We start from the raw sequence: 22,884 nt of genomic DNA, 5'->3' as shown, positions 1-22,884 counted from the left end.
TAATTTGTTCCGAGTCCAAACTGATATGCACATATAAAATCTGGAGTCTTAAAATCAGAACCAATCCAAAAATCAACCTATTTTGAAAATGCATCTTATTGAGAATGATTCATCCATGTTGTTTTTTTGTTTTTTTTTTGACCTCATATTTAATCAAAGCTTTATCTTTTGGTGCAGTATCAGACTTCTGTCTGGTGATGGATGCTGGATTTCCCCAATCATTTTGTCCACTTAAACTCATCCCACGTATCTGCACTCATCTGTGATGGAAGTAAAGAATAATGACACAAAGCACTGGAGTATCAGCATGTTTGTTCTGGATGTCAACACGCAATACATGTTCTTTTTGTTTTTTTACAAAATATTCTAAAGAAATGCAATACCCTTTACTGCATTTCCTTCTTTCTGTCAACAAAAAAAACCAACTGTATGACAAATTTTAGTTTCTTCATTTTCTATCAAAACATTGAAATATAAAACAGTGAGCTGAGGATCATCAGGTGACGAAATACACTGAGCGTGAGAGCAGCAGCTCTTCAGAAGTGAGCGGTTACTCTGTCGATCTCCAGAAGATCATCCAGGATCTGAAACAAACAGAAAAGCTCATGAACGGGAAGGAAGATAATTACGAGCATGACATTTCTAGTAGCACTTGAGGGCAGCAGGTAATGCTTTATTTTAAGGTGTCATTGTTACACGTTACATGTACTTACTATTATAATAACAATAAATGATGCATAATAACATGCAAGTAACCAAACACTAATCCTAACCATACAGTAAGTATATGTAGTTAATTAATATTACTCTGTTCTTAAATGTATAATTACACTGTAACAAGGACACCTTAAAATAAAGTGTAATCGGCAGCAGTGTTTTTAACTACAGTATGTTACCGACAGTTTTTTGTATTTTTTGGGGGGGGCCAGGATAATCTTGATGCTTTGGCTTCTTTTGGAACTGTTTTCATTGGCTTTTTTTTTCTTTTTTCTGAAGCACATTAACATATTAAGTTCTTGTTTACTGAACTCTTAAAAAAAAAAAAAAAAGCACAATTTCCAGTACTGCTTAAATCAGGGTATTTGCAGGATTTTTATAAGACTACACAAATAAAATGTGAGCAAAGTAGGGCAGTGTCTATGGTAACATATTAAACTCTAAGATTACTGTATTAAAAAAAAAAAGTTCAAATACAGGTTTTCATAAAAATAAAACTTCACATTTCAGCCTTTAAACCAATTTTAAAAAAGGGATTAATCAAAAGTATCAATTAATGTGTGAATTTAAACACATATCTTACTGTTTTAATTCTTTAGATTTTTAGAAGGCATATTAGCTTCTTGACAATCCACTGGTTCACATTTACAACTGTGTTTGCTGCATATGGGTCGATTTTCGCTTTGGTCTGAACACAAACAGCAGATGTACTTAGCGAAAATGCTAATTCATTCTCTGCCAGCAGGTGGCGCTTTTAAAACGGCAGAAATATAGCGGTTTCTCTGGACTGCACACAAAGCAGAGCTGCGCTCATGAACGCCGCTTTATCAGTCATTATAGGAATGATGAAAGACAAGAATGCCATTGAAACTTTTCTGAAGACCAACGGTTCCCTTCAGCGATACATTGATATAAAAACACCCACGCTGTGTTTTTACTTTGAAAGTTGCAGCGCTCATATTTATTCAATGAAATCATTCTTGTCTTTCCATCCACAAATTTAAAACCTCTTGAAATAATAATTGAGACCCTAATGTATCATTTAAGGCAGGAGTGTCAAACTCAGCTCCTGGAGGGCCGCAGCCCTGCAGAGTTTTATTCCAACCCTGCTCCACCACACAAACCATCTAGTTGTCAAATAAGCCTGAATGACTTAATTAGCTGGATCAGGTGTTTAAATAGGGTTGCATCTAAACTCTGCAGGACTGTGGCCCCTCCAGTAACTGAGTTTGACACCCCTGATTTAAGGCATTTAATTTGATTTAATTGATCTAAGACTTTTTAAGGATATACAGAAAACCTGTTAAATATATAAAATGATTATTCAATATATTTCCTGCACAACTTCATTTCCTCTGGTCTAGCGTGACAGTAAGTGTCTTTGAGTCCAGCACTCACAATATCTGAGGTTGTGCCGATCTTCTTGGCCAGTTCGCTTCGCTCCATGGTGCTGAGGTACAGGTACTTATTCAGCAGCTCTCCATCCAGGATGTTCTTCACCGCGTTCTGCAGCGTCCGCCGATCACAGTGCAGCATCCTGCAGAAAAACACAGCAGCAAATACTCAGAGGCTACAAAGAACTAGAAATGCCACATCTGGCCTGGAAGTGTCATGAAAATGTTTCTGAAATATTTGGATTTTTGTGAAATGCTCATGTAAAATTTGCATGATAAGAGTCTCATTTGTACAATATTAACTCTGTAAGCATATAAATGCATATAAATATCAGTTGTCACTCTATATCTTCCAATAATATGTAATAAGGCTAAGTTTTATAATCGAAGCTCTGTAGTTCCAAAGCACATAATGCAATACAATGATGACTGAGAGATAAACAAATACACGTTCATCGAAAAACTGATGATTATATTTGATACTCGTATTTTAACATGATTTTTCTAAAAAGGTGTATGGAAAAAAAATTTATGGATAATCAAATACACCCAAGTTGCTTCAGTGCAGTAAGTGTTCATATTGAAATATTACTAACAATAAAAAAGTTATTATTCTTATGTTTCCTTTATAAAAATCAGGAAAGACTTCACCACAGAAAGACACGTGAACCACAGGCTGAAGGTGAATGTTTTTACAATGATAGTAAAAGACCTTTTACTTATTAAAAAAAAAAGTATGAATTATCAATCAGACGACAAGGCATGTAGTAGATTGTGTTCATGTTGGTAATTTAGAGGCTTTAGAAATGTTTTTGCATCCTTAAGTCGCTGGGGTATATTTGTAGCAATAGCAAAATTATTGATTTTTCTTTTATGCCAAAAATCATTAGGACATTAAGTAAAGATCATGTTCCATGAAGATATTTTGTAAATTTCCTACTGTAAATACATCAAAACTTAATTTTTGATTAGCAATATGTATTGCTAAGAACTTCTTTTATACAACTTTAAAAGCGATTTTCTCAATATTTAGATTTTTTTGCACCCTCAGATTTCAGATTTTCAAATAGTTGTATCTCGGCCAAATATTGTCCTAGCTTTCAGAAAATGTATAAATCTCAATTTCGAAAAATTGACCCTTACGACTGGTTTTGTGGTCCAGGGTCACAAATATGATACAGTAGGCTTTAAAGGGTTAAGTAAATCTGTTCCAAAGAAAAAAGACGATTCCGGAAATGCACAAATTCCCTGAGATACAAATGCAAATCTATGAAAAAATGTGTTGAATGTCAAAACAACAGAAACTGGGGTAATGAAAATGACTAGGGAAGTAACGATATTATCAATATCGCGATAGCAAAACTGTCTCGATATTATCGTGGTTACATGACGATATGAAACGAAAGGTCTTCCAGGCAAAAAGTGCAGTTTTTAAAATATATATTTGTTTTGGGCCAGTATCTGTCAAACAAACTAAAACCGAAAGCACAATATGGCTTTCAAGTCTGTTTTTGCTGCGTGTTTTAGCTCTTGATCCGGTGTTTTCCGCGCCTCAGAATGGCTCCGTTCACAGTGAATGAATGCAGTGAACTCGTTTATTGCACGTGCTGTGAGTTTAGCACGCGTTTGGAAAGCAACAGCCACCAGTTACGCCGGTTTCACACTGGAGGCAGCGCAGAAGCGGCTTGTGTACTGCAAATACAGACGAGTATCGTCAATTCTGTCGCATTTTCCAGCGTTCTCCTCTGAACACCGTGTGCCATGTGCTTCGATGTATGAAATGGCCAGCATACTGTGTGATGTGACCGTGTTCCCCTCCCCTCTGTCCCACACACATATGGAAATAACATGCTATATATAACAGTTAGGTAGTTTTCACGATAAACTTGAGCCAAGTTTTCAAGATATGTATACGAAAAAATTGCAGACCCTGTCAGGAAAAATTATGTCTGACCCTTCTCACATTTTGTATGAGTAATATAAATTTTTGCCATCTAACAGAAGGCTTAGAGTTGCATATGCTAGATTGAATATATTACGTAAATCTTTTGTGTATCAGTCTGTAAAATTAATAAATCAGAATTGGGGGTTCAAATAGGCCTCTGGAAAATAGAAAGGACTCTAATGCACTGTAGCCATGTGTTTATGTATACTGTTGTTTTTTGTATTAAGGTGCGTCTATTGTACTGTTTGTTTAGTAATGATCAATGTGAACTGATGTGAGGCAGACAGACAGTACACGTTGTGAGATGCAAGATCAATTTTGGAAAGAATTCAAACAATAAAGTGTAATTGGATTGAATAATTGAATTGAAAAAGTAATCTTAAAGCTAACAAATGCCTCTAGTTTTATTAATTTAACAGACCTTTGAAGTTTGGGCAAAAACTTGTGGAAGTGATGTGTTTTCATGCATTTTATTTTTCATATGGTGATTGTGAAACACGAAACACCTCACTTACATGACTTTATGGTGAAATTTGTTATTTTTCATGTCAATCAGGTCTATTTTGATCGAGAACAATACACTGTGGCTTTAATTCAGCGCAAGTGGCGCAGCAAAAATAGACTCGCACCGAAACGATCGCGGCACTAATCTGTTAACGTGCTGCTCTACTGCCGTCTCCATCAAAATAAAAGCTTAAAGGGATAGTTCACCCAAAAATGAAAACACAAAAGGAAGATATTCTGAAGAATGTGGGAAACAGAGCAGTTCTGGGACACCATTGACTTCCATTGAGTATTTTTTTTTTCAGGATCATATTGTGAGATTTTGATATCGTTACATTACTAGAAATGACAGAAGCTGGAACATTGTAAGGTTTCTTTGGTTTACGTCAGTCAGTACCTGAAGGCCTTTGGGTTGAGCCCCGCGTGATGTGGCAGCATGGTGGTGAGGGCGTTCTGCAGCATCAGCAGTCTGCGGTACGTCTTCTCCTGCATGGGCAGAAGCAGGCCGACGCCACCGTCCAGCGTAGCTGCACAGACACAGACAATCAAACTGGGTTCACTAGTTCAGCAATAGTGAAATAATGCTGGTCAATGATCGTGTTTCATGAATGCCCATTAACTGCTAGGGTGCAAATGTGTTCAAAAGAGACCCACCAAACCATGTGATGTGCTTGTTGTCCCAAGTGAGTGCCTTCTTGCTGGCGGTGTCCAGAGTGCCGCGGCACGGCATCCTCCAGAAGGCGTTTACATGAGCGCTCACGTTAAAATCGGCTCTCCGCAGCAAACGCATGCCTCCGAAACTCTCTTTGGCTGGAGGCGGTATAATAAAGGACATATGTTTGATATAAGACACTGGGAAAGAGCAAAGTCTCACAGTACTGCTGAAAGAATCAAATAAATGGCACACCTTCTGGCAGGTACATGTAGACCAACAGGTTTTTGTCTCTGTCTGAAACTGAGAGAGGGTTTAAGAGGTCAAAACAGTGACGTCTGCAAGAATCAACGAGTTTAAAGCGTAAAACTAATGGTGAGACAGAATAAAAGAGTAATGGTGTGTGCACATCAAACGATAAGCGAATATTTGCATTGCGTTACTCACTCGCGTGAATGAAAAAAACAAATTAAAACATTCTGATACAACCAGGCGTGTCAATAAGCTCTTCGCTGATTGGCTTGTCCGACAACGCATCATGCAAATTTTCCAATCAAATTCAAATCTTTGAACTTGCGCGGAAGACGCAATTGAGGCGTATATCGTGCGTTCGCGAATTCACATTTTTGCATTGACTTACCCAGGAAGCCCAGCTGGTTGTTGTCCACCATGAAGTCTACGCTGTAAACCTCCAGGGGTTTTGCATCCTATGAAGAAACAAAAAGAGGATTGGAACAATTATATCAAAACTGAACGCATTTTGTGCAGCATGTATGCATTGTGTTGTGACCTCAAGGTACACTGGTATAATTTGCGAATCTAAACTACTCAAATAGTAAACAATATTAAACCATGCTCAATTTTGTACGCTAAGCACTCAAGTCAAACAAGAGGCAAAAGATGATCGAGATTTCAACAAATCATAATTGACTATCATTCCAGGAGTCTGCAAAATTGGCAGTAAAATTTAAATTAAAAATAGATCCTTTAAATCAACTGAATCATAAAGGATTGAGTGTCATTGGCTGATATTTGAGTGCAAACTCTTGGCAGATACCCTGCTGACGAGCGAGAGCGTCTTGCTCTCCTCCTGGTAGCGCAGCAGAGAGATGCTCTTCATCACATCAGCGGCGAGGATGAAGTTCTTGATGCTGTGCATCTGATGGATGTAGAGCTGCGTGTCGATGAAGGCCATGCCGGTCAGATCATTATCCTTCAGACTCCATAAGAAGATCTGCGCGCACACACACACACTCACATTATACAGAATCAACAGAAATGTCATTGTGTTTTATGTGATGACGCACATTCAAACGTGCGATTTACCTTCTGTCCGATGGCAGACACCAGGTATCCACTGCAGTGACAGAGAGCCGTGACGGGCCCCTTCTGCTCCTTCTCATACAGCACTTTAAACTTGTTCTTGGTGAGGGGCTGACCGGGCTCTGGCACCACCTCAATCACGTCCAGAATCAGGATCTGTCACAGAGAAAACAAACAGCTTTTTGTAGGGCTGCACAATTTGACCTATTTTCTAATTACATTTCATATTAAATTATAAGTAATATTATAAATAATAATTATTACTTTCAAAAATAATGTTGTATTGTTTTCATTAATAAATTAAAAGTATTGAATGAAATGAAATAATATTATATTTTAAATTATTTGTATATATACCTTCACTATATTTTATTGTACAATTAAAAAAAGAAGAAAGAAAGAAAGAAAAATACATGTTTGCTTTGCTTTTTTGTAGCGCTGCACAATTTAGCCAATTTTATAATTATATTTCTAAATAAGTAATATTATTATTATAAATCATAATAATAATTATTTTGATTTCTAAATAAAAACATTAAAGAAAATAAGAAACTTTACTATTGCAACATTTCACTCAAAAACAAAAATGTATTCAAGAACAACAATATATTTTTTACTTTACAGTACAACTGTAAAATTACAATAGATTACAATAAGATTTCGGTCTGCCTTAATTTCTTACAATTTTAAATCTTAAACCTTTTTTTTAATATAAAACATGCAGAGACCTAAAATTTAAATGGCAGCCATTGTTATTTGATAATCGCACTAAGCCTTGTAGCAAATTCGGTTTCATTTCAATTGATCAGGCAGTCCTGACTAAAAGCAGTCATACGTGGTGCAGTTTTAAATGTTGTTCCACCTTACAAATGTTTTTATCCCATTTTGCGATTACACGACCAGCCATATTGCTCTCTTTAACTTTTAGTTGTCATATGAATCAAATGCACCTGTAAAGAGTATTTCTAAAATGGCATCACATTGGTAACTAAATGCTATTGAGTGATGATCAAAAAGCTTATTTAATAGACGTATATTAATGTACTTCCACAGTTTCTGCACCGGTCAGGAGTGTTGACAGGTGTGTGTAGGTGAAGACTCACTCTTCCTCTACAGGTGACCTCCTCTCCCTGCATGAGGCATGTGCCCAAGGCCACGTATCCCTTCAGGCCTGACACAGTCTCCTGACTCTTCAGAGCCACCGTCTTCATACACGTCACATGCTCCCACTCCTCCAGATCAACGCTGACCAAGACAGTCCAACAACGTTACACAGAACAGACAGATCATCCTCATTTACTCATGTTCATGTCAGTTCAACACCTGTAAGACCGCCGTTCATCTTGAAGACATTTTTAAAGGGGTCATGAGGAACTAAATTTCCCTTGATCTTTTGATACAGAAGAGGTGTTTGTATGCTTAATACATCCTGCAAGTTCCATCACTTAAAATGTCCTCATCATCAATAAAAATGCATTTATGTAATAACCCTCAGAAAACGGCTCGTTTTGGATCAGAGGTGCAAGATGCCGTCACCCAGGCGCAGTCATTTGCATGTCCAGATATCGGATATATATCCGATTAAAATCCACATTTGGAAGTGGCTCAGATCGAATGCGAAAAAATCTCGTGTCAATTTTTGTTTACACATATGCAACAAATTCGGATCTGTGTCAGATGTGAGCAAAAAAATCCCCAAAGTAGCCCAATGACCATATCCCATATCAAAACTCAAAATATGTCATTTCTATACCTAAAATACATATTTTACAGACACCGTTTTGCAGATTGATCATAAAGACAGCTAAAAGGCTTCCTACCAGATGCATCCTTCACAAAACTTAACATCTACAACAGTTTTATCATAGGTTGAATGCTAATTGTTTCAATACAAGCATTTCAAGTCAAATGTAATTTATGCAATATTTCAAACCTTAGTTTAACCAAAGACTATAGAAAATGGACTTTGGTTTAACCCATGGGAGAAAATCAACCTGCCGCAACAGTTTAAAATCAGCCCAATTCCGTGCAAAAAAAATGCGGATTTGGCAACCCTATGTCCAACAAGAGTTGCATCCAAAGCGATTTAAATACTCTGCATATTGATAGCAGCTCCCTGATGCGCGAAAATTATATTCAATATTAGAATGTTTGCGAGAGCAGGCCATAAATTCAGTGCAGGGCTTTAATACAAAAATGCACACAATGAATGGCGACTGTAGAAAGCAAAAGCCAAATCCCGGACATTTTGGGCAATTTAGAGATCCCGGCCGGACGCATTTTTTTAGGTCCAAAAAGAGGACGTGTGGTCACCCTACTTAAAGGACCCGCTGCTTAAAACAGGTCATTTTAGACAGAGGGTCAAAATGAGAGTTGAAAATAATTTTTTCCACATATTTGTTTTTTTTTTTGTGGTGAAAAAACTTTATTAACATTATAAATAAACCTCAAGGAACATATTAAAATAATTTAAAAAATCCATGTCATGACCCTTTAATGAAACCCGAGATATTTCTGTCCCTCCACTGAAAGTCCATTCCACCTAAACTTTATGCATCAAAATGTTCATTAAGGCACATCAAATATGGTCAATGGCTCTATGTATGTGCACTGCTAAACGTTTACGTGAATAAAAGCCTAAATTAAATCCGTTCATCAAATAAAGTGATTGCATCTCTTCAGAAGGATTACACTTGGATTAAACCACTCTACAGTATTCATGTAGATTACTTGATAGATGTTACTAGATGTCTTGTAGTGACCTTTTTAAAGCTTCAAAGTTTTGGTTGTGTGAATGTGCTTCTCACCGTGTGTTTGGGATGGCCTCCCAGCTGACCGGAGAGATGAGCTGAATGGAGAACTTCTCCTGCTGAGGGTGTATGTACCGCTCATCTGAGAAAACAACAATTAAAATAATAAAGACCCATCAAATCAGACACATTCACTTTATCCATACACACATGCAAGCAAACAGTGTCCCCCACCTCTTTCGATGGTCTCATACTCCTTCTCCTCTCCGGTCATTCTGGGGATGCGTGTGCACTGCTCTTTAACACTGCTGCACACCGCATACACCTGAAACACACACGACTGATCAACATATGACTGCCATGTTTACATGGCTGCAGTCATTTAAAGGTGTGGTATGTAAAATTGACGGCAGCCCAAATTCAAAATACTGAAGATCTTTGTTTCTCCTGCCTCCTCCTCCTCAGACTCGACGCTCATGCGGGTTGCCAGATTGAGGACGGGCTTTACACTGTAAGTTGTTGAATAAATATATTTGCGCCAACTGGCAACCCGGCGTGTAGAATTACTATTGGGTAAACTGACAGTGGGCAGAGTCACACAGACGGAAACAATTTCAAAGTAGCGTTGTTAATCGGAGAAATAAGTATGTAAACTTAACATGTTCCCTAAATATAATTTTTATGCTTTAGTACAGTCAATAAATCACATACAGCACCTTTATTGCTGGACACAGATGTTATTTATGCAGATTAGTTTAGCCAGTCATAACAGACCTCATTTATATACAGAATCTTTAAGGCACAGGAGCAAAAACTGTCAGTCTAATTGGTCAACATAACACAAATGTGTGTGACCAAATTGAACACAAGCAAAATCTGCAAACTTTTGGTCCTAACACAAAAGATGATATTTTGATGAATGTTGCCATAACCAAACCATTTAGCTCCCATTGACTTCCAATGTATTTACAATTCAAGTTAATGGAAACCAAAACTGTTTAAATCTTAAAAATTTCTCCTTTTATGCTCCACCGAAGTTGACACACTTGAGATGACACGCGTAAATGATGACAGAATTTTCAGTTTTGGGTGAATAATCTCTTTAAGCCTCATATAAATGTTTAAAAAGGGTCAAGACGAGCTCAGTTACTAAATGCAGTGAACTAATCATCTCCTGCCCACAGCATATGCATTACCTTTGATTCCATGTGGTACGACACATAGTGGACAGTACACCTGAGTGGGATCTTGCGGACAGGCCAGGGAGCGTCATATGAGAGATATGTGGGTAACACACTGATCCTCAGCTCGCCCTAAAGCAACAAACACACTTCAGTTAAACCTAAACCTGTCAAGATTATTTTCTCAAGATATCCTGATACAGCGGAGGATGAAAAGCCACTTTTGTCATTTTGAGATGTGATCTAATACCAAATGTTAGTGTGGATTTTAGGACTTGTCTGTACCTGTTTGTTGAAGTAGAGGAATCCTTTGGGACAGTTGATATTGTGAAAGGGAGAGAAGGACTCGATGGCGCCGTCTATTGTCATGGGGTGGAGCCGCATCGCACCACGAGAGGTCACCAGCATCCAGTGAGGAGACGGCCCGCAGATAAACACCTGGAAAACAAGCAGTGTAGTTTTTCTCTTACAAAATGAATTTGGTGCCAATATCTTACATCAGCCAGAATGGTTGTTATTGATAACTTAAAGTAAAACTATTAAAAATGATTTTCCGTAAATGAAACCAAGCTGAAATAAAATATAAGAAAATAAAAATAAATAAAATATAATGCAATAAATAAGAAATGCTGCCTTGACAACTAACTGAAATAAAAAAGTAGTACTAAAATTGAAGCTGAAATGAAAATAAAAAAAGTTAGAAATAGAAATAAGAAGATGATGACAGCACATAAAAAGGTACTATATAATAGTATAATAAATAATACTAAAATAAACTTGCTTGCCAGACAGTTCATGATCGACAAAACCGGTTTCTAAGAATAAAATACAAGTATACAATAAAAAAAGAACAATAAAATAGAATATAAATTAGATGAAAACCTTAAACAACAAATTAAAATTAGAAATGCTGCCTTGACAACTAAGTGAAATAAAATAGGTTTAAACTGAAGTAGCAAAATTACTAAAACTAAGACTGAAATGAAAAATAAAACTAAACAGAAATATTTTAAAAATAAATAAATAAATAAATAAAAGACAAATGCACATAACAAAACCAGTGAAACTCTAAAATTAAAATAAAAAGTGAAAAAATTAAAATAAATTTAAAATACTTAATATAGTAAAGTATGAATAAATATACTTTAATAGTATATAAATAGCACTAAAATCACCCTGCTTGTCAGACAGTACATGATTTTTTTAAGTTTTGCACAATGCAAGGCCATCAACAAGTGTCAAAAAAAAAAACATGATCAGATAAATACATTTCAGTTTTCAAACAAAGTCACAGACAAATGTACCCCAGAGTATCCCGAGATGTCCTGGAAGTATCTGAATCTGGCCACTCGACCTTTGACCCCCAGAGTCTCCTCTCCCTGACCATCAGGCTTCTTGTCCTTCCTCATTTTGGACTTCTTCTCTCTGAAGTTAATGTTATGAGGCATCTGACAGGAAGAAAACAGAGCCACCACTCACCATCATTCAAACATCACTAGAGTAAACGTCCCGTGGAGAGTATTTAGGGTCAGTTTGTACCTTCTTGAAGCGCACTTTCAGGTTGCTCTGAGCTTGCTGCTGGTCGTAGGGAAAGGCCTCATAGATGAGAAGCTCTTGATCAACATGTGCCTGTTGACAAATACAGTAAAATACACAACATTAAACCTCAATTCATCCAGAGGAGCAGGGAGTTTCTGTGATAAATACTCACCAGCAGGTAAGGACGGCTGTGGTTGTAGCCTAAAGACACGAGAGAAACTTCTTTGACCAATGGGATTTCTCCCTGCCTCATCACTTCCTCCTTCTTGAGCTCCCCTTGAGTAGCCGATTGGCTAGCGGAGCTGTCGACCAAAACACGCTGACCAACAGGGAAATTTTTCACCAGGAAAACCAGGCGCCAATCAGGAAGTTGGTATATCTGATTAACAAATCACAATAAACATTTTTAATGAACAATAACATCAGATTGTTTTGCATACGCTCTATGGAAGCTTATAACATGAACTGAATAACCAAACAGTCCCTAATGAATAAGATTAGTCACGTAAATCTGTTGATAACGCATGATTCATACTGAACAAATCTATATACTTCGTAAAGGTAGTTCAGGGATAGTTTTGAATGAACGTTTTGGGTAAATTATATGGGTTTTAGAATCATACATTATACATACAGGGAATTTTAAATATTTTAACATTAAAAATTACAGTACTTGTGAAAGGTTTAAAAATATTATGATTTTTAAATGTTTTAAAGACTTTTGTGCTCACCAAGGCTGCATTTATGTGCTCAAAAACAGTAATATTGTGAGATATTATAACAATTTAAAACAACAGTTTTCTACGTGAATATATTGTAAAATGTAATTTATTACTATGAATTAAAGCTGAATTTTCAGCATCATTAATCCAGTCTTCAGTGTCACATGATCCTTATTTAATACTGTAATATTGTTGCAAAATTTCTAGTGTTTTTACAGTTTTTAATCAAATAAATGCAGCCTTGGTGAGCATATTTAAAAATCATAATGTTGCCAAACATTTGACAAGTAGTGTGTAATTAAAATTTTTTTTTTTAAAAAACATTTTAATACTTAATAGTAAGTTAGTAACATACATTCTTTCAACCACAAATCCACCCAAAATCCAAGCAGCTCTTTGAAGGAACTCTCAGTAAATCAATATTTATGTTCGTCACCTCCATGACTCCATTCTCTCGGACCAGAAGGCACCAGTGCGACGGCTCCAGTCTGCCCTGGCCACCCTCTCGTCCTGTCTGAGTGTAGTTCAGTGCTGCAGAGCTGCGGCTGGGCTCCTCTTTACTGGGGCTGGACAGAGGGTTCGACTCCCCATATAGCATCTCTTCCTCATCATCCATCACATTACTGACGGACAGCACGAGGAGAAGAAAAACAGTCATTGTGAGAATATGAGACGAGCTGCAATTTGAGTGTCTGGTGTGATCGGTGGCCATTACCTGATGTCCTGGATGATGGTCTCTGTATCTGATTGGGCTCTGATGGCAGTTTCCTCTTTGGCCAGGAAGCTGACCTTGTTCTCAGTTGTGAACATGCCACTGACATCACGATAAGCACATAACGTAATAATACGGGATTGCTGCAAAAACAAAACATTGAGAACACTTTAAAAGGTATTCAACAATAAAGTCATACTGTATTTCACAGAATCACCGCAGAGAAAAATGGGATTTACGAAAAGCTCAGACCCACTAGGGTGATAATAATCTGGGTGAAAATGTGTTTGATTTTCATGAAAATAACTCCACAATACAAAAAAAAAAAAAGTCTTCTCTCCTAAAAATATGATTCATTGTGTTTACTTGCTTTAGATTTTGTGATAAAATACAACCTAGATGTTTTTCATGAGATTCAGCATAAAATACCACTACTGTTTTTTTCAGTAAGAGTCAGTAAGATTTTTTCATTTAAGAAATTAATATTTAAATTTTATTTCTTTTAGCAAGGACGCTTTAAATTTATCAAAAGTGACAGTAAAGACATTTATGATGTTACAAAAGATTTATATTTAAAATAAATGCTGTTTTCTGAAGTTTGCATTCATCAAATTTTATCATGGTTTCAAGAAAAATATTCAGCAGCAAAACTGATTTTAAACATTGATAATGATAAATGTTTCTTGAGCAGCAAATCAGCTGGATCAAGGATCATGTGACACTGAAGACCAGCTTTGATCACAGAAATAAATTACAGTTTAACATATATTCACATAGAAAACAGCTATTTTAAAGTGTTATAATATTTCATAATATTAATGTTTTTATAAACAATAAAACAAATGCAGTCTTGGTGACTATAAAAGAAAAAGTGATTTTCTTACTCAGGGCTTTGTCTTGTTTTTCAGTAAAAAATATCTGAAAATTCTTAAATCAAGAGATTTACTTGAAATGCAAAATGATGCAAGTCTTTTTTTTTCAAAATTAAGATCTGAGTTTAGACTTAAAACCAGAGAAAATTTTAAATGCAAATGAGCTAAAATAAAATAAAATAAACGTTTGTTTTCTTTTCAAACTGTGGTTATATTTCTTACAACATTGGCAGGGTTTTTTCTGGTTAAGCATAAACTTAATTTTGATCAATTTCTCAGAAAGCAGGACTTCCTACATCATTTTGCATTTCAAATAAACGCAGCCTTGGTGAACATCAGAGATTCTTTCAAAAGCAAACGTGTGACCAGTACATGACATCTGTATGGACTGACCGTGTGGATTTGTGGTTTCTGCAGCGCCAGGCGGTGGCTCTTCCCCATGTACGAGTCGCTCTTCAGCACAAACATGGTGACCACTCCCTCAGCTGTCATGATGATCATGTATGGATCGGCCACAGAGCAGTGCACTATGGGAGAGCCCAAGTCCACAGGGATAAAGTGGAGCTGTGTCACTGAGAGCAAGAAGAGAAGAGACCAGATGAGACACCAGATCCATCCATCATACGGTCACAGTTACATACACACTGATGTGGCTCCTCACCTCCCTCTAGCAGTCTGATGCCCATAGGAGACACCTGGATGATGTATTTATTGTCTCCGATGTTGCCCGCATACACAGTGGGACCCTGCGTGGCGAAACCACTGGTGTCCAGCTCCATAATCTCCTGACCCGTCTGCAGGATCTAAACACACCGCAAGAGCAATGAAGCACTCCTCCAAAAATCTCATGACAATAAACTGCCTCAAAAAAGCATTGTGACAATGAGCTGATATGAGAAAGCAGTCATGGGAATATCTAGCTGCCTGGAATGACATACTAGCATGCTACTTACTATATAGTATATACAGCCTAGTAGACATGTGCCGGTAATGCGATATATCACGATATTGAACATGCACGATACTGTTATCGTGAGCACTTAAAAAAATTATTTAGCCCAATACAAATTTTTTGAATGCATTTTAAGAATACTTTTCCCATCAGCTGGTCACAATGCACAACACCGTTGTATGCTGTGTCACAGACGCATGCACACTCTCATATAAACAAGCCCTGAACGAAAGCGCACTTTCACTCTCTGACAGCAGATGGCGCTGAACAGCAGAAATGCAGCCGTTACCCTGGAAACCCCATAAAACAAAGCAGCTGAGCTACTTTTTGAAACGTATTTAAATGATTTAAAAAGCCATTCAGATTTTTGTATTCGCTATGGTGTTCATCACAGCGCCAAATACTTAAATATTTAAACTTAATAGGCTATTTATTTCAAAACTTTTTTTTTACATTTTAATCTGGACTACAACGTGACCTAGATATTGTTTGAAAATATTTTGATTCTTTATTGTTTGGTCACACTTTACATTAAGCCTCTATTAGTTAACATTAGTTAATTCATTAGTTAACATAAACTGCCAATGAAAAATTCTTCGAAACATTCATTAATCTAACGTCATTTTAAAATTTAATAGCACGTTGTTAAAATCACAAGTTGTAACTGTATTATGGACCTGAGCTAAAATGAACTAACAGCTGTATTTTTTAACAAAGATTAATAACTTCTGTAGCAAATGTAGCTATTTGTCATTGTTAATATTAACGTTAATTAAGGTTAACTAATGAGATCTTATTGTAAAGTGATACCTATTGGTCTTTATAATTCTTCTGCACTTTAATCTGTGTGAAATTTTTAACTTTATACATTTTTTGTGTATTGCTTTATTGTATTTAAATGTTCAGTTCTTTTTGTTATAAGAAAAAATTTATTAAAACTGTTATATGACAACACTTTTTTGCAACTAAATTTCAATATCGTAATAATACCGTATACGTGACAAAAGCATTAGCAATTAAACGCAACATGAAAATTTGATACCGTCATATGCCTACTGCCTAAAGTATGGTAGTATGTTATACATAATACATGTTTTGATTACCATGGTGGAGTCCTCTCTGCTGAGGATGAGGAAGCCGTGTTTGTTCTTGTCATCCTCGACTGTGGCCTCGTGCTTCTCCTCCTCTGGACCCTCGACATCGCCCTCCGGTGGAGACTACAGACACACGGAGTTTCAAAGTTAAGCAGTTTACAGCTAAACATCAGAATTATGGGTTTTTATCTTTGAATTTATCTGCATTAAAAATAAAAGACTTTAGAAAGATGACTGTAACATAAATCACCTTCTCAGGTTTCTCCTCGCAGTGTATGACTGTCCACATGTCATGGCATCCAGGAAGTTCAAACGTTGTGACCACCTGCGGTCTGATACTTTTCTATAGAACAGCAAAATAAATGCTTCAATACCACAAATTTAATATAATTTCAGTAATAATGGTTGACCTATATGGACTTTTCATCTGCTAGTGGCCAATATACTGTCAATACACATTTGAGACATATTATAAATATAGCAAATAGCGATTTCCTCAGTAATTTTGTCTTGTTTCCCAGTGAAAATATCTAAAAATTCTTAACTCAAGAGATATTTACTTTTTTTTTTTTTTGGTTACATTTTATTTTAAGGTCCAATTCTCACTATTAACTATGACTTCCGCCTCAATAAATTCCTAATTAGTGCTTATTAATAGTTAGTAAGGTAGTTGTTAAATTTATGGGGTTAAGGGATCTAAAATATGGTAATGCAGAATAAGGCATTAATATGTGCTTTGTAAGTACTAATAAACAGCCAATTTGCTAGTAATATACATGCTATTAAGCAAGTAGTTGCTAGTGAGAATTGGTCCCTATACTAAAGTGTTTTTTTGTTTTTTTACTTAAAAAAAAAACTATACACATTTATCAAAACTTCTAAAATCTCCTTCATCAATCATGTTGAAACTGGCATGACTGACAAAAACCCAGTTTAAATTTACAGGTGCATCTCAAATTAGAATGTCGTGGAAAAGTTAATTTATTTCAGTAATTCAACTCAAATTCAACTCATTCTTTTAATTGTGATTTTGGCTCACATTTAACAAAAACCCACCAATCTCAACAAATTATAATACTTCATAAGACCAATAAAAAAAAAACATTTTTAGTGAATTGTTGGCCTTCTGGAAAGTATGTTAATTTACTGTATATGTACTCAATACTTGGTATGGGCTCCTTTTCCTTTAATTACTGCGTCAATTCGGCATGACATGGAGGTGATCAGTTTGTGGCACTGCTGAGGTGGTATGGAAGCCCAGGTTTCTTTGACCGTGGCCTTCAGCTCATCTGCATTGTTGGGTCTCTTGTTTCTCATAGATTCTCTATGGGGTTCAGATCAGGCGAGTTTGCTGGCCAGTCAAGCACAGTAACACTATGGTCATTGAACCAGCTTTTGGTACCTTTGGCAGTGTGGGCAGTTGCCAAGTCCTGCTGGAAAATGAAATCTGCATCTCCATAAAGTTGGTCAGCAGCAGGAAGCATGAAGTGCTCTAAAATTTCCTGCGTTGACTTCAGAAAACACAGTGGACCAACACCAGCAGATGACATGGCAGCCCAAATCATCACAGACTGTGGAAACTTCACACTGGACTTCAAGCAACATGGATTCTGTGCCTCTACACTCTTCCTTCAGACACTGGGACCTTGATTTCCAAATGAAATGCAAAATTTACTTTCATCTGAAAAGAGGACTTTGGACCACTGAGCAACAGTCCAGTTCTTTTTCTCCACAGCCCAGTTAAGATGCTTCTGACATTGTCTCTGGTTCAGAAGTGGCTTGGTAGCCCTTTTCCTGAAGACGTCTGAGCGTGGTGACTCTTGATGCACTGACTCCAGCTTCAGTCCACTCGAGCTCTCACAAGTGTTTGAATCGGCTTTGCTTGACTGTATTCTCAAGCTTGTATTCTCTGTTGCTTGTGCACCTTTTCCTACCCAAATTCTTCCTTCCAGTCAACTTTGCATTTAATATGCTTTGATACAGCACTCTGTAAACAGCCACACCTTTCAGTAATGACCTTCTGTGACTTACCCTCTTTGTGGAGGGTGTCAATGTTCGTCTTCTGGATCATTGCCAAGTCAGCAGTCTTCCCCATTATTGTGGTTTCAAAGAACAAGAGATACCCAGAATTTATACTGTAGGGATGGTCATTTATTGAAACTCAAATGTAAATATTCTAATATTTTGAGATACTGATTTTTGACTTTCATGAGCTGTAAGCTCTAATCATCAAAATTAAAACAAAAAAAAACTTGAAATGTTTTACTTTACATGCAATGAATCTAAAATATATGAAAGTTTCACTTTTTGAAATAACTTACAAGAAAAAATGAACTTTTTCACGACATTCTAATTTATTGAGATGCACCTGTATTTACACCAGAAACATGGTGATCTGTGATCTGTGTCCATAGAGCAAGCAAATTCATGTCATATTCACACCTGATATTATCATCTCATCTCGGTCTCATGTGATCCCATCAACAGATCACCATTTTCATTCCTTATTTATGTTAGAACAACGTCATTAAAACTACGCAACTGGAATTTTGTGTTAAACAAATTCAAATATTTTTTCTTCTTTAAAGTTTTCAAAATTCCAGCGTTTGAATATTGACTCAACCAACTTCATGAGGTGCATACTAGGATGTTTTCTGGACCCCACACTGAACCTAATTCACAATTAAAATCAAACCACCTGAGACGCATGTCAACACCAGGTGCAAATAGAGCCTCGGGTTCATAAGCACTCAGACAAATAACACTAGCATCATGCATCCTGAGTGAAATGCATGAGCAGCGTGTCTCCGCTGTATCTCGGGTGTTTTAAAGGCCTCTCCAACCATCTCTGAGGCAGCCCTGGTAAAGCCCAGACGTCACTGTAGCACCCGCAGCGGCCTGCGGCAGACGAGCCTCCCCGCCGCAGGACCGCGTGCTGTGCATCTTTACTTCAAACAGACACAGCTGTGACCAGGCCTGTAGCCAGCTATACATTTTTCGTGTTCAAAAATAAAATTTGTTCTCTGAATGACTAATTTGCTGTTAAACTCCTCAAATGAATGTCTGCATGACATGTATAATTAAGTTTAGACAGTTTGCAAGAATGTTTAGCATCCGTGGTGTGAAAACGATCGCTGCTGGAGTGAACGTGGCTTGAGAGAGTTGTGAGTGAGGGCTCGGACGCAGCCTCTATGTTGCCAGATCCAGCTATTATAAGCGTTTTTGGACTTGTCTTTTCCACTTAATTTGACATTTTAGAAAGTTGGAAGTCACAGTTTACCGATATCTTTATCTTATCTTAATTGCAAAAGATTTGAATTTATTTCGGTTTATTTTTATTTATTTTATTAGCGATATCTGGCAACACTGCATCGCCGGCACTTAAACTGACAGTAAACAGTAATCATATCCCATGGACAGGTTATTGCATTCGTTAAGGCAAACGCAAAAAACATCATGATATTATCAGTCAGAAACGTTATCAATGCTATCAAAAACAGAAGAACAAGGTTACATAATGAAAAGAATTACGCAAACACTAGCACCATGAAGAAGTCTATGCTACGTCATTCAGTATAGTAGTTACATTTTCACAAATCATGCTATAAACATTCATAAGAGCACTAGACAAATTTATCAGCTATATAGCAATGGTTATTAATAAAAACTATAACAGTAATATGTATTGTTGCATGAATAATAAACAACTGATAAAATTATCCACCCCATAGTAAAGTATTAACAAATTTTGATGCAATAAATAGGGTATTATTTAAAAATGATCATCTTTCACAAACATCTACATGTCTGTCACTTTTAAAGTGTTTATAGTGTATATAATGAGTTGTATTTTTGTATTTTCAAAGCCTGGCTACAGCCACGGCTGTGATGCATGCGCAGACATGCAGGAATGCAATGCCTGTCCACGAGCACAGGAACAGGAGGTACAGCGTCACAGATAATCATACCTGCAGTACAGAGAGAGCTCCATTCTTGCCGTATCCCGAGCACACCACCACCTCCAGATCCGGCTCTGGGTTAGTTTGAAACTGATGATGGAAGAATTGATATTGCGTCACAATTAATCAGAAACAAACAGTTTCACAAAGCCAACTGTTAAATGGAACTAATCATGTTTGAGACTAATTATGTCTTTTTTGTCATGCTGTATCTCAGGGTTCAGTATTACCAGTAAATACCTCACTATCTTAACAGGAGAGCTGCAGAAATGATGGAAAACCCAGAAACAAGTTCGTATTTTAGCACTTCTGGCTCCATCGTTCTCAAGTATATGGGTTTTTGGTTAAATGCCTGAATTATGGTCTGTTGTGAACACAAGCTCATGATATTTTCACATTTAATTCTACAACATAAAATACATCAGTAATACGCCCTTATGATTTTTTTTAAAAGCTTTTACTTGTCTTGAAAAAGGCCGTTGCTAACAAGTGTCTAAATGTGACTGCAGAGGTTGTCTGGACTTTAAACATCTGTCACTAAAACAAATTCCTCGTATGTGTAAACACACCTGGCAATAAAGCACATTCTGATTCTGAAACATCCTCACACTGAACAGATAAACTCATATGATCACTAGTTACTTTCACAGCCTCATTGTTAACGAATCACTCAACTCACGATTCGATTCACGATTTGATTTTTTAACAAAATGAGATTGAAGACAAATTATACAGTAAATGAAAAGGTGTCCTTTTATTAGGCTATTGCTGCACGTTTCTTTGTGAAATTGAAATATAACAAAACTAAATTGAAATTTTAAAACAAACCCCGAATCAAATAAGTTACACAAATAAAATTAATCTCTTCATATAAACAATCTAATGCTTTGTCTGTGCTCTTTCCATTTAAAATTAGAGGCAACCACCTGCATTTTAATCATGATCCAAACAAAGATGCAGCATGAACAGTTTTTAATCTAAAAAATTAGGCTGTATAATTTCGAAATCAAGCAAAACCAGAATGGTCTGACTTTAGTTTTGTGAAACTATACATAAAAAATAACTGAACGAAACAGCAGAGGAGCTGAATGAGACGCAAATTCACTTTCTGCCAGCAGGTGGCGCTCATGAACAGCAATGATATAGTGTTTCCTGGGTTACCGCTGCAAGCAGACCTGTGCTTATGAACACTATTTTAATATGCATTGTTCAGAGGCAAGATGAAAAGAAAAATGCCATCTAAACTTTTGTAAAGACAGTCAGTTCCCCTCAGAGATTTATTCATATGAACTCCAACCCCTAACTGTTTAGCATCTCAACCGATTTGAATCATCACATCGATTTTCAATGGCTCGTGGTTCATTGTTACATCCCTACTCATTGTGTTTATAATCACACTCTTACAAACTATTCTGACTCAAACTTTCAGGGAAAATGTTTTTAAATAAAGACTGAAAGAGTTGTCAGAAGCTCAGTGATGGTGGCCCAGAAGTCATGTGACCATGGTGTAGTTCGTTTATAACCTGTTTAGCTTTTTACTTCTGCTGATTGTTTTTAGGCTTCAGAATTCATAAAAATTTTGTTAATTTGTGAAGATTATCATGCTGAACAAAACATGTATGAATTATAAGCTCTTGTTGGTCACAGAGTTTACACAGAGGATTATTTTTCTGCAATAATCCTAAACCCAGTGGAAAAATCCTATTGGGTTTTTGCCCAGGGAAGTACAGAGATGCGAACTTATAGGTTGGCCTAAAAAGATACGTCATCACTGTAGGGAAAGTTAGAGGTACCTCTTCAGAAAGGAAGGCTGGTTCTCCCATGGAGGCGCTGACACAGGGTCCTATGTTCAGTATGCTGTCACAAACCTGGACATAAATATCAAATCTAGTTTAATACATCTGTTTCATACAGGCAGCAACACTGGAAATGTACAAATGTGATCATGTACCACAAAACCCGTCATAAGGGTCAATTTTTCGAAATTGAGATTTATACATCATCTGAAAGATGAATAAATAAGCTTTCCATTGATGTGTGGTTTCTTAGGATCGGACAATATTTGGCCGAGATACAACTATTTGAAAATCTGGAATCTGAGGGTGCAAAAAAGTCAAAATATTGAGAAAATCGCCTTTAAAGTTGTCCAAATGAATTCTTAGCAATGCATATTACTAATCAAAAAATAAGTTTTTATATATTTACGGTAGGAAGTTTACAAAATACCTTCATGGAACATGATCTTTACTTAACGTCATAATGATTTTTGGCATAAAATAAAAATCATTTTGACCCATACAATGTATTTTTGGCTATTGCTACAAATATACCCCAGCGACTTAAGACTGGTTTTTTGCTCCAGGGTCACATATGTGGTATTTTGTAAATGAAATATGTTATTGAGAACAGATTAGATAGGACCTCACCTCAAACGAGTATGTAGCCAGCTGAGTGCCTGACTGAGCCTCACTCCCGTACACCTCGATTTCATCGAGCTCGTCAGGCAGATTGGCCTTACCTGAACACAGCAACACACACATAAATACACGACACAACAGCACAAATATC

At 36.7% G+C, this 22,884-nt stretch overlaps 1 protein-coding gene across 2 annotated transcripts in view; it reads right to left on the bottom strand.

Moving 5' to 3' along the window:
* Positions 1-294: 294 nt before the first annotated feature.
* Positions 295-22,884, bottom strand: part of cpsf1 (cleavage and polyadenylation specific factor 1) — a 30,828-nt gene continuing 8,238 nt past the window's right edge. For both annotated transcript variants that reach the window (XM_058754035.1, XM_058754036.1), the window contains exons 14-38: positions 22,743-22,834; positions 22,110-22,184; positions 20,326-20,406; positions 16,608-16,700; positions 16,367-16,480; positions 14,973-15,114; positions 14,705-14,883; positions 13,443-13,582; positions 13,164-13,350; positions 12,178-12,384; positions 12,006-12,095; positions 11,771-11,914; positions 10,752-10,904; positions 10,482-10,598; positions 9,520-9,610; positions 9,343-9,427; positions 7,639-7,780; positions 6,539-6,691; positions 6,270-6,446; positions 5,853-5,919; positions 5,468-5,515; positions 5,215-5,370; positions 4,958-5,087; positions 2,116-2,254; positions 295-584 (exon numbers count right to left, since the gene is read on the bottom strand). In XM_058754035.1, the coding sequence (XP_058610018.1) occupies positions 537-584; positions 2,116-2,254; positions 4,958-5,087; positions 5,215-5,370; positions 5,468-5,515; positions 5,853-5,919; positions 6,270-6,446; positions 6,539-6,691; positions 7,639-7,780; positions 9,343-9,427; positions 9,520-9,610; positions 10,482-10,598; positions 10,752-10,904; positions 11,771-11,914; positions 12,006-12,095; positions 12,178-12,384; positions 13,164-13,350; positions 13,443-13,582; positions 14,705-14,883; positions 14,973-15,114; positions 16,367-16,480; positions 16,608-16,700; positions 20,326-20,406; positions 22,110-22,184; positions 22,743-22,834 (3,050 nt within the window). In that variant the 3' untranslated portion in view covers positions 295-536. The remainder of the gene's footprint in view (positions 585-2,115; positions 2,255-4,957; positions 5,088-5,214; positions 5,371-5,467; positions 5,516-5,852; positions 5,920-6,269; positions 6,447-6,538; positions 6,692-7,638; positions 7,781-9,342; positions 9,428-9,519; positions 9,611-10,481; positions 10,599-10,751; positions 10,905-11,770; positions 11,915-12,005; positions 12,096-12,177; positions 12,385-13,163; positions 13,351-13,442; positions 13,583-14,704; positions 14,884-14,972; positions 15,115-16,366; positions 16,481-16,607; positions 16,701-20,325; positions 20,407-22,109; positions 22,185-22,742; positions 22,835-22,884) is intronic.

Source organism: Onychostoma macrolepis, chromosome 19 (assembly GCF_012432095.1).
Source record: "Onychostoma macrolepis isolate SWU-2019 chromosome 19, ASM1243209v1, whole genome shotgun sequence".
Classification (NCBI taxonomy): Eukaryota; Metazoa; Chordata; class Actinopteri; order Cypriniformes; family Cyprinidae; genus Onychostoma; species Onychostoma macrolepis.
This window is presented reverse-complemented; position numbering and strand designations above follow the sequence as displayed.